This window comes from Herpailurus yagouaroundi, unplaced genomic scaffold, assembly GCF_014898765.1.
Source record: "Herpailurus yagouaroundi ecotype Mexico unplaced genomic scaffold, PumYag 186, whole genome shotgun sequence".
Lineage (NCBI taxonomy): Eukaryota > Metazoa > Chordata > Mammalia > Carnivora > Felidae > Herpailurus > Herpailurus yagouaroundi.
This window is the reverse complement of record NW_024412417.1, coordinates 38014949-38026405: the sequence shown is the minus strand read 5'-3', so window position 1 is coordinate 38026405 and position 11457 is coordinate 38014949. Positions and strand designations below refer to the sequence as shown.

Below are 11457 nucleotides of genomic sequence, written 5' to 3'. Positions count from 1 at the left end.
CATGAGCCGCCGGGCGGCCCGCGGCCCCGGGAGCCTGCGCCGTGACTCACTCCCCGCCCCCGCTTGTGTCTCGCCCCCCCGGCAGGATGCCGGACCAGATCTCCGTCTCCGAGTTCATCGCCGAGACCACCGAGGACTACAACTCGCCCACCACGTCCAGCTTCACCACGCGGCTGCACAACTGCAGGAACACCGTCACGCTGCTGGAGGAGGTAGGTCGAGGCCGGCGCGCCCCACCGGGGACCCCGGCCCGCCGGCCGGGAAGCCTCGCTGGCCCCGCTCGCAGTCGGATCGGTTTGATTTCTGAGCAGGGAGGAAGGGGATGTTGGGGGCCGGGGCAGCCGCCACACCCCCTCCGGAACCCCCCCACCCCCACTCCAGGTGAAGAGGGGAGTTAAAGATGTGCAGCCCCCTGCCCCATTTTTCGGGGCGCCCACCCCTCGGGGCTGAAGATGGGAGGGGGCTGGAGGTGGGGAGAGGACTGAGCGAGCTCCTGACACCTCTAGAAAAAAGAAGAGGGAAGTCCTCTCCCTGTCTTGGATCCTTCATGGGTGCCATACAGTCTGCTAGGCGCTTTCCGCATCCTTCTGACCCTGTCGTAACCCGCGAAGTGGGTGGTGTCAGGCAAGAGGGCAGAAGGAGGCCAAGCAACGTGGCCAAGGTCACCAGCGAGGGACTGGGAGATGGTCAGTGGATGCCCCTGTCCAGGGCACGGCTCAGCCAGGCAGGCTTAGCTGCACAGGCAAGGGCCGGTGGAAAAACCCCAAAGGAATGAGGGGAAACTCAGGCTGAGATTGCCTCCACCCCAGGATTCCAACCCATTCAATCTCCTAAACCCTGGGTGGAAAGAGAGATCTGTGCAGACAGGTCCCCACCGGGCTCCCTTCACCCGAGGGTTTGGTTTTGCCAAGGCTGCTGCGCCAGCAGGACTTGCCCGCAGGGCACTCATAAGCTGCGAAGGGAGACCTGAGGCTGCCGGGAAGAGCTGGCCAGAACGGGAGAAAGGGGGGCCCCGAGACTGCAGAAGAACAGCTCAGCTTATCTAGACCCTCCAGGGAGGCATTGTGGGTGTCCTGGGCAGGGCCAAGGACAGAGCCATTTCCTTTAAAATTGAAGTGAATGAGTGATAGGGCACAGTGGGTAGGTAGGGAGGAACCCGCAAGCCCAAGAGCCGCAGAAGCCTCTGAACCTCAATAAAAATAGGACATTTGTCCTGGAACTCTGCACCATCTGCAAGTGCCATAAAGCACCACTCCCCTCCAACCAGCCAAGCCTATTTCAACAGGAAAAGACAGCATTGGGGGAACCTAGGAAGGCAGATCGTTTTCCTGGGGTGGATTATCTTGTGGTTGGTTTATTTGAGGTTTGGGGAACTCTCTGATATAAGCTTACCACAGCCAGCCCTTCTGTCATATTTAGAAGCTTGGGCTAATGTGGGCAAACTGCCCTTGTACAGGCTTTGCTACTTTGAAAAGGTTTGCTACTTTGAAAAGGCCAGGTTAAGTTCAGAACTGGCGCTCTGAAGCACAAGGTCCTAAATTTTAGAAGGAAAGAGATTTCTTTCCGTGCTGGGTCCTCTCGTGCCTGCCTGGTGCAGTGAGTTAGTCTGAACGTTTGATGCCAGTGAAGGATGCTTCTAGAGTTCTCTGTGAAGTGAATGTTGGGTCATTGAACTGAATTTTGAAATTTAATGGGAGAAATAATACCACCTACCTAAGTTTGTTTGAAAGCTAGACAGAGGTAAATGGATTTTACTTTTTTTTTTTTTTTTGGCTTTGTGACTTGTCAGCAGTCTGTTGCACTAGCCTGACGTCTAGTGTCTGGGAATAAACAGAGTTGCAGGGCATTCAACCCCATGATGGGTCTGTCCTTCATTTAATTGTGATAAATTGGAACATGCTGATACAGGGGCATTTTGCATCCTTTATGCCTTCTGAAGGATGGGACATCGATCAGACTGAGTGGTTATTTTCCTTCTAGATAAATTTTTCAGTGTCTTCTAATAGAGCAGTGAGTTATTTTAAGTTTCCATTTCTGCACATTCAGATAGTGTTACTGTATTCTGTTTGTGTGGGGTGTGATAAGGGAAGTAGTTGACAATGCTGTTTGGGGGGGTGTACCCATGTATGTTGCATCAATAGAGGATAGGGTTAATGTGAATTATATGCAGCTGCTCTTGATGTTAGTGTGAGGTAAGGTAACTATGTTTAAAAGTGAATACAGGGGCGCCTGGGTGGCGCAGTCGGTTAAGCGTCCAACTTCAGCCGGGTCACGATCTCCCGGTCTGGGAGTTCGAGCCCCGCGTCAGGCTCTGGGCTGATGGCTCGGAGCCTGGAGCCTGTTTCCGATTCTGTGTCTCCCTCTCTCTCTGCCCTTCCCCCGTTCATGCTCTGTCTCTCTCTGTCCCAAAAATAAATAAAGGTTGAAAAAAAAAAAAAAAAGTGAATACAACAAACACTTTTTTTTTTTTTTTTTAACGAATACTGTTCTGCAAGGTCAGGTAGAAAAATAGATCTAATCATAATACAAATGCGGTCACCATGCATTTCAGAAGGAATCCGAATCAGGCTAGAAGTTCAAAAGTGTCATGTGAGAGTACGCTGGTAATACCCACGTTCTCAAAAATATGACAGTAAATGTTTCAGTCAGAATGCCACAATCGTTTTGTAATTCTTTTGCCGAACTTCACTATGGTGCTGGTCAAGAAGTCATTGCCCCCATCTGCGTCTTTTAACTCTTGAATCACATGTCATGAAGTGGGACTCGTGAGGAACTGCCGTTTGCATAAATGTGAAATATACCTGGTATTAGTTTCTTACTGATAAGCAGCACAGTTGAATTTTTATTTTTTCCCCTAAGTTTGCATATAAGCAAGGGACATATTATTGCAAATGTCTTTAAAGGATCAGAATTCAGTTCTTAAAAAATATGGGGCATAAGGCTATTACTCTGAAAATGTAAGAGAAAGTTTTGGGGGCAAACCACAAAATCTTGTTGACGTATGCTTCAAAGTGAGATAGTTGGAAACTTTAAGAGTGCTGTTTGTGTTCCTTTGTGGTTATTCTTAGGAATAGGACTTTTGGGTACTTTTTTGGTGATGTGGAAACTTAGGAATAGAATTGATTTGGGCAGTTTGGAATTCTTTTTTAAAAATGTTCTAGTTCTTAAATGCCTTCCTGTTTGTTTACAAATTTTTTTTTTTTTTCTCTTTAGGTTTCTAATCAACCTACAGAAGTCTCAACTAAAAAACTATAGCTCCCTAAGCTTGGAACCCTAAATTAGCCCACATTCCCCCTTTTGGTATGTCCTGTTGGCAAAGCCTGTGCTGGGCTGTACAGATATTGGTGCTTTTATTTAAATCTCTCTGTGATGAGCCCTCTAGGAAATGGGTCAGAAATGCGTAGTGAAAAGAGGCGAAGAGGTTGCTCCCTCACCTTTGGGGGGCAAAGGGTCCCACTTGACTGTGGGAGTTAACGGAACACAAAACCTTTGGGAGGCAGGCATGGATTAGCTGCCCGGGTTTCATCCTGATGTCTGAGTGTTTTCCAGGCAAAAAGACAGTGTTTTGCTTATTCAGCAGAGCACAGTGACGTGTGCCATTTTACTCGTGACCATTTGGAAATTATGAGTAAATTACTAGGAGAAGACAGTTTTGCCGAGAAAGGAAGGGAAGCCGGCATTCCAGGACCACTGAGGGGGGAGACAATAAGAGACGCTCTCCATTTAAAGGCTTAGACTGGTCAATACTTAGTGCTTGGTGAAAGGGAGATTCGACATGATAAATGAAGGTCCTCTTGGTTATTTAGTATTGGGGCAGCACTTTATCTTTTGTGATGATGGAGGGGACATGTTCTGCCCATTTATTGAACTTTTGAGCCTCATTTGAGTTTTATGGAAGAGGGACACTTGTGTCCCATTTTACAGAGAAGAAAATTAAGGCCTAGAGAGATGAAGTGATTTGTCCCCAAGGTCAAATGGCTAGTAAGTAAATAGAGTTAGGAAATCCTTAAACAATTATGACATAAGATAGATGTTCTAAATATCTGCAAAGATATAGTTCATTGGCTTTGTAGAGAATGTACGAGGCTTCACTTTCATTGTACCTTCTGATTTTGATCTTCTGAAACTGAGGTGCCTAAGTTCCTAAGTGGCTTAGTTTTTTTTCATGTTCACATTCCAGGGAGTTCTTAATAGTAATACTTAAATACATTACTTTTTTTTTTTTTTCCCCTGTGCTTTTAGAGACTTGGGTATGGTTTTTCAGATTCAGATGTGGTAACTTTTTTGGGCGTAGTCTGGGAACAGCATTCACTCAAAGCATTTCTGGGGAGCACAAATCATTTTGCTCAGTCTAGCTGAGATATTGGAGTTGTCTGGATTGTGTTATGGAGAAACTAATGGTCTTTGAGAAAGAGGTAAATAAGGTTGTCATCCTTAATCGAGTAGGAGGGGGCAGTTCACAGGTGGGGGAAATGATACAGGATGTTCACCCCAGCAATGCAAACTGAATCACTCAAATTACCATCCATTCAGTACACAGGTTGTCCGGTGCCCAGCAGTGTGTTTTAGGCCCTAGGGATACTAAGGTGCTCATCCCTGCCCTCATGAAGTGCATAGTCTAAAAGTTTTCTTATGGGGCCTGACAAATGTGGGTCTTGCACTAGAAGTTAGCTTGTTTTAACACACGAGATGTGTTTAGTTCTTTCTGAAGCCACAGAAATGTTTGAAGAAATGAGTGAAGGTGTGGAACGTAGATCCATTATCCAAGCTTCTTCCATAGTGACTGTAGTTACCAGTTGTTAGCGTTCCTACTATGTGGGAACCCCACGCATACTATTACTTAATGCTTACATGTGCCCTGCTGTTATCATTGACCCCATCTTCCAACAGTGACTCTTTTGCCCAAGGGCGCACACACAGTAAGTAGTGGATTTGGGCACAAATCCTGCTTCTGTAGCACCCCCTCGCGTGCTAGTCAGATGTCATCTGTGTGTGTTTCTTTGCTCTCCAAGAAAGTTTTGGTTTTTTATCCGTGTTCATTTGGGCATCATCTGCTTTGTGGATGACGAGAGGTCACTAGTCTTTGATAAATGCTTTTAGGTCCTCCAGTGTTATCCGTGGGGTCTCACACATAGGGCCTCTGTGGCCAGGGCTTGAAGTCTGACCTTATTCATCAGCTCCAAGTGCTAGAATCAAGTTGCTTTACTTCTCTTAAATTTTGAAAGCCGATAAACTTAGCATCAAGTGTTAGTTTATACAGCAGCTGCTAAAGTTGGTTGTGGTTTTTTTTTTTTTTTAATTTTTTTTTTTTAATGTTTATTTATTTTTGAGACAGAGACAGAGCATGAGCAGGGGAGGAGCAGAGAGAGAGGGAGACACAGAATCTGAGGCAGGCTCCAGGCTCTGAGCTGTCAGCACAGCGGGGCTTGAACTCATAAGCTGTGAGATCATGACCTGAGCCGAAGTTGGACGCTTAACCAACTGAGCCACCCAGGTGCCCCAAGTTGGTTGTGGTCTTAAAGAAAGGTAAATCTCAGGCAGGGTTTAGATAAAATCAGGGTTGGTCCTGTGCATTGATTGAGGTTAAAAAAATATATGTATATATGTGTATGTATATAATATATATTTGTATGATTTATATAAATATTATACATACATATATATACATACATATATGTATAATACATATATTATATGCTTTTTTTTTCTTTCTGATCTCTTGAGGATAAAACCACAAAAACTGAGTTAATCTTCTCTTGATGTTGCTATCTTACACAAAATTCCGGGCTCTGTGGTCCAGCCTTCTGATCCTGTTCAGGGGTACTGAGGGTGAGTTTTCTTTGGACATAAGCAGCAAAGGTCAGTGAGCAAGGAATACATTTATTTTCTTGCAGAAGCCAAGAGAGCCCAAAACTTGCTTTATGTACCAGAACTCGTGCTTTTTCTAAAATAAGGCTCAAACTGTCAGCCACGTGTTCCAAACTAATGCTGTTTGCCTTTCATGTACATCTTTAGAGTTTAAACACATTTTCCATGTGTACTGTCTACTAAAACCCCTTTGTGGTAGCATCCTTATCATTCTTTTACATATGAGTAAAGTAAGGCTCAGTGAGGTAAGTTACTTGACCAAAGTGACACTTGTAGTAATTGATAGACTTGGGCTCCAAATGCAGGATCACTGCCTTTGTTTCTTCTGTACTTCACTGTCTTTTGTGCCTCTTGTTTGCTGGTTGGTTTGTTTTGGTTTTTGTCTTTCAGAGCCCATAAAAAAGACATCTACCGATTTTTATTCCCACTTGATAGCTAGTGCCAGAGATAAAGGGTTTGGGGTAGAGAAGAAAAAAGGGAAAGACTGTTCCTTTTCTCTGTTCTTCAAAGATCTCTTGTTGGATCTCTCTGGAAATCTCTGCCATTTGTAGGTAGAGATGGGGCTACCTGTCGCACCCCCTCTGACTCAGCAGAAGCGTAAAGGACCCGGTGGCTTCTAGCTCCCCCTGGAATACTTGGTCTGCATCTGTTGACTACCTTGTCTTTGCCTGCAAGCAGCCCACAGCTCCAGCCAAAGACCTGCTGCCCTTGGTTGGGGTTGCTGTAGGAGTCTGCCCGCCTGCCCCTGGCTTCTTGGTCATCCGTAGCCCTGCCTGTTTGCTGGGTGCTGCAAAACACTAGACATGAGAGCGTCATGGAGCTTGGAGCAAGTCCAGTCTGGGACTTCCGAGCCTAGGACCCTGATCTCTGAGGGGCCCAGGAAAGTGGTGATGGGAGTCTAATAATCACTTGGCAGTTTTTCAGAAAAATTAATAGATGCCTTAATAACGTGGTTCAGCCTACCTCTCGTGCCAACTGTTTTTTTTTTTTTAATTTTTCTATCTTAACCACTTTTTTTTTTAATTTTTTTTTTTTTTAACGTTTATTTATTTTGAGACAGAGAGAGACAGAGCATGAGCAGGGGAGGGGCAGAGAGAGGGAGACACAGAACCGGAAGCAGGCTCCAGGCTCTGAGCCATCAGCCCAGAGCCCAACGTGGGGCTCGAACTCACGGAACGTGAGATCGTGACCTGAGCCGAAGTTGGTCACCCAACCGACTGAGCCACCCAGGCGCCCCTTAACCACTTTTTTTAAGTTCATTTATTTAGATGGGGGAGGGAGGGTCAGAGAGAGGGAGACAGAGAATTCCAAGCAGGCTCTGTGTTGTCAGTGCTGAGCTCGACGCAGGTCTCAAACCCATGGACCCTAAGATCGTGACCTGAGCAGAAATCAAGTGTCAGATCCTCAAATGACTAAGCCACCTGGGCGCCCCAACTATCTTTGATTTGGGCTGAAATATATCAGCTCAGTGGTGTGGCACTGATTATCTTCTGCTGACCAGTGCTTGGATTGCTTGTTAGAGATTCCTAATATTGTGAAGCAAAATATGATCTCATTCCGTTGATTGGTTTGCTAGAAGAACCTTCGAGTTTTGTAACCCCATTGGAGAAAGCTCGCGAGGGATGAGGACCCACTTAGGCCTAGTTTAGTCCCGCTGTGGAGACTGAAGCCTAAAATGGGAAGAAATTGAGCAGAGATTTGAATTCAGATCTCCCACCTTCCAGCCCGGGCCCTTTGCAGTGTGCTTTCCAAAAGGGCTATGGAAGCTGTTTGTGCATGGTGGTGGCTCTGTCTCTAGACCTTGCTTCCAGGTCAGAGGGGTGGAGAGTAAACCTGAATTTAGAAACCTTGTCTTGCTAGCCAGTCTGCTGGTGTAAATTTTGGTCTCACAAGATACACTGTAAGGCCACAGCAGCCCTCCCTGATGCTGGGTTTAGCAACTTTCATCAGAAGCTTTTTGGTCCTGGATGTTCCAGCATTATCCAGACTTTTGTCTTTATGTCTGTGAGTCAGGGGAGCCGCCAGAGAGGTGGTTTCCATTTATGTAACCTAGTCATTTGGTGACTAGAGCCAGACCTTGGCCTTAGCCATTCCCACATGAGTAAGTGATGCAGTGGAGACCACTTTGCGTCTGAGCCTCCGTTTCCTCATTTGATGAATAAATGGCGTTGTTTTGAGTGTTCAAGGACAAGTCACTCCTTACGTGACTGCATTACTGGTAATATATGGCCTGATGGATGTCAGGGTCTGACCATTTAGTCAGTCTTCTGTAGGGCAGGGAGGAAGGAGGTGAGAGGCATATCTTGCTAGGGAGGTGGGCAGAGTTCTCTCCACTCTGCACCAGTGGCATCCCTTGCGTTCCGTTACCTGGGTTCCTTGCAGCCCTGTTCTCTTATAGTCCGTGTCCAGCAGGCTCCTGAACCTTACGGTGTCTTAGTTTCCTCCTGGGGAACAGTACCTACCTCTCAGTGAGTCTGTGTATGTAAAGTGCTCAGAACAGGGCCTGCCATGATAGGTGCTCTAGAAATAATTGTTCTTACCATCCTCCTGCTGTTGTAGGTTATTATTGTTGGATTAGACCCTTGAATGTGTACCTGAGAGGACAAGATGTGGTCGACCCATTTCAGGAGGGTGGACGAAGAGGTCAGACGGCAGGGCCAGCCGTGTGCCTTCCGGGACCTGGGTGGTGGAAGTGTAGATGAGGCCAGAAGGAGGACTGGGGCAGCACCAGCACTGTGACTGTTGGGGATCATGGTCAAAGCCAGTTTGACCTGAAACAGACTGACAGCTCAGTTTTCCTCTGTCCTCTGCTCTTGGTGGTGCTTGTCTGAAGGGAACCACTGACTGGTGCTGCCTTCTCTGACCCAGGCCCACCCCGTGGGCTCTGCTGGTGCAGGCACCCCATCTGTGCTCCCTTTGTCGCTGCTGGTTCTATTCCCCCCCCCTCCCCCACACCGTGTCCCTCCATTGGTGCACCTAAGTGATGACCGTGCTGCCCCCTTTGATTTGGGCTGGGACTCTGGGGTAATGAGCCACTTTCTCTGTTATACAGTAAAGCAAGTATTTGATTTTGGTCATTTGTGGGGAGGTGCTGGGGGAAGCATTTATGCCTTGGCCCTGGTGGCAGCTCTGTTGTGTGCTTTACTGATTACAGCCCGAAGCACGGAGACCACAAGGAATTCTATTTTGGTTTGGAGGCAGGCGCCTTAAAGTGAAAAGGACTTAGCCTCAAATTTACATTTCTGTGTGTCTCATAACTTCTTTTCAGTGTCAGTAAAATGAGTTTTAATTATTTGTGGGGCAGGGGTTTGGTCAGTCCTGGAGGCACTTGACCCCACTTGGTCTTCATGGAATCTGAGAGTTCCAGTAGGCTCTTCCAGCTCAGAGCACATTCTGAGCAACGCTGTGTCGTGATGCTGTTTGTGGTCACTTACGTAAGAACTGAATTTTAATGCTGGGGCTATGGTGTAATTTTCCCCAGAGAACTGGAATATATGTCCCCTTGATAAGAGCGCCCAATGTAGCCACCCAGAAACTGGAAAAACAAAACCAGAACCTCATGCACCAGTGAGGTGAAGCCCAAAAGACAATTGCATTTTGGTACCAACTAGTAAAGAAAGCAGAGGTGGCTAAGTCAAGCTAGATCGTCCCTTTCGCTGCCACATGTGCTCTGGGTGGGTAAGAGTATAAGCTCTTCCAAGCCCTTTTATTATTAATACAACCTGGATACCTTGTGTTTCCATAGCATTGTGCTCAGGGGCGAGGGCAAGGATGGCCGTGTCCCCAGTGCCCAGCATAGCACCTGACCTGATGACTGTATTATGAAATCAACTTGACAGAGTTGGAAAAGGGCTTTAGAGACCATGTGGTTCAATTCCTCTTTTCTGTGGATGATGAAGTTAGGCTCTTTTGTTGTAAGGGACAGATTCCACCTCCCCCCAACAAAACAAAATACGGCTAGTTCAAGCAAAATGAGGGTCTGCTTTAGGGCTGTTTCCTGGACATGAGGGGCAAGAATGGTAGGCAGTGTGGATATTTTCTTCAGGACAAATGGCAGAGGACAGCAGCCCTGGCCCTACCTGCTCCCTCCCTCTAGTGCCTCCCACCCCTATGTCAGCTGAGTCATCGTGCCTGATTCACGTGTCTGCGAGGAAGGATTGGATTGGCCCAGCTTGGGTCAGGACACCAACACTAGTCCAGTCGGCTTTGGCTAGGTTGCTGGGGTTACCTGAGCAACCTGGTGGGCCTGAGCCCGGGCCTTCGTCAAGGACCCGGTGTGACTCTGATCCTCAGAGAAGGGAACAGGGTCTGTATGCCCAGACCACACATCAAAGTCTGGACTAGGGTCCGGATCTTTTAGCCCCACGGCTTCGTCCTTTATTGGCGTGAGAGCAAAATGGGGACCACGGTACCTCACAGGGTTATGGAGAGAACCAGTGGGGAAGGTAAGGCAGCTACATGCCTGGCACCCAGTGGCACTTGGAAGATGTTTACTTCTCTGCCCTTCCCTCTGCAAGTCTCACCTCCCCTTGACCCTTCTGCAGTGTATTCATTCGGGACATTTTGAAGGGCTGTGGTCAGAGTACTGTGCTGCCTAGTTGTAGCTTTCCTGATGTGGTCAAGAAAGACCAACATTCCACCCAGGGTGTGGGCAGAGAAGAAACACCGCATTGCTGGTTAAATCCACAGTGATGACATGGGTGCTCAAAAAATAATCCTTCATAGATACCCAGGATGGATGTAAGACCGCAGGGCAGCTAGGTTCTGTTGGGGAAACTTTCTGGTTTGATTGGCCTGCTCCCGGCGTTAAGTAACAGAATTGCATAAAGGTTTGATGCGGCTGACAGCTTTCCTTCCATTAAGTGGCTTCTTCACTGACCAGTTACACACAAGATAAAATTTGAGCATCTGCATTGTTTTGAAATGTGGGGAGTCTTCCTTTATGTTTCATTAATCTTTTTTTTTTTTTTATGAAGCCCGTTTCCTTTTCTTTGTAATGTTTATTCACATTAATAGCACTTACATAAAATTAGATACTCCTTATTTCCACAAAGTGCAAATCAAAATAAGCGTTCACTGCTGGCCCAGCAGCTGCTGTTGCTTTAATAATGGTAATATTTTTCATAGCAGAGCAAGCGAACGCACTGCCTCCCAGTAAATAAAATGGTGCCAAGTCAGATAACGCCGGTACCCTCCCAAGGTGTCTGCATTTTGTGTTTAAGAGTTTGAACAAATTCAGAATCTGCGAACACTACATTTGAAGCCGCTTCTCAGTGCTCAGTGCTGTGCTGGACACCATACACGCATCACCTTGCTCTGTTTCATCCTTCCACTGACTCTGCGGGCGTGGGTGCTGTTGCCCCATTTTACAGTTGATGAGCTGAGCTTAGAAAGGAGTCAGTCCAATCCAGGCTCTTTCTGCCTCCAACTCATCCTTAAGAAAAATGCTTTCTGTTGTGAATGGAATGCTAATGAGCTAGAACCGTCAGGAAATAGGCGTCAGCTGAAGCAGGAGATATTTAGGTTAGAGTTGAGTAAGAACTTCCTGACATGGTAAATACCAACTGGATGGCCACAGAAATAGAATTT

The 11457-nt window shown here is 46.8% G+C and overlaps 1 protein-coding gene across 6 annotated transcripts in view; it reads left to right on the top strand.

Annotated features, from left to right (window-relative positions):
- The window catches only part of ASAP1 (ArfGAP with SH3 domain, ankyrin repeat and PH domain 1), a 314485-nt gene that overhangs the window by 39946 nt on the left and 263082 nt on the right, over nucleotides 1–11457 (top strand). For all 6 annotated transcript variants that reach the window (XM_040494438.1, XM_040494435.1, XM_040494437.1 and 3 more), the window contains exon 2: nucleotides 86–212. In XM_040494438.1, coding sequence (XP_040350372.1) covers nucleotides 86–212 — 127 coding nt within the window. The remainder of the gene's footprint in view (nucleotides 1–85; nucleotides 213–11457) is intronic.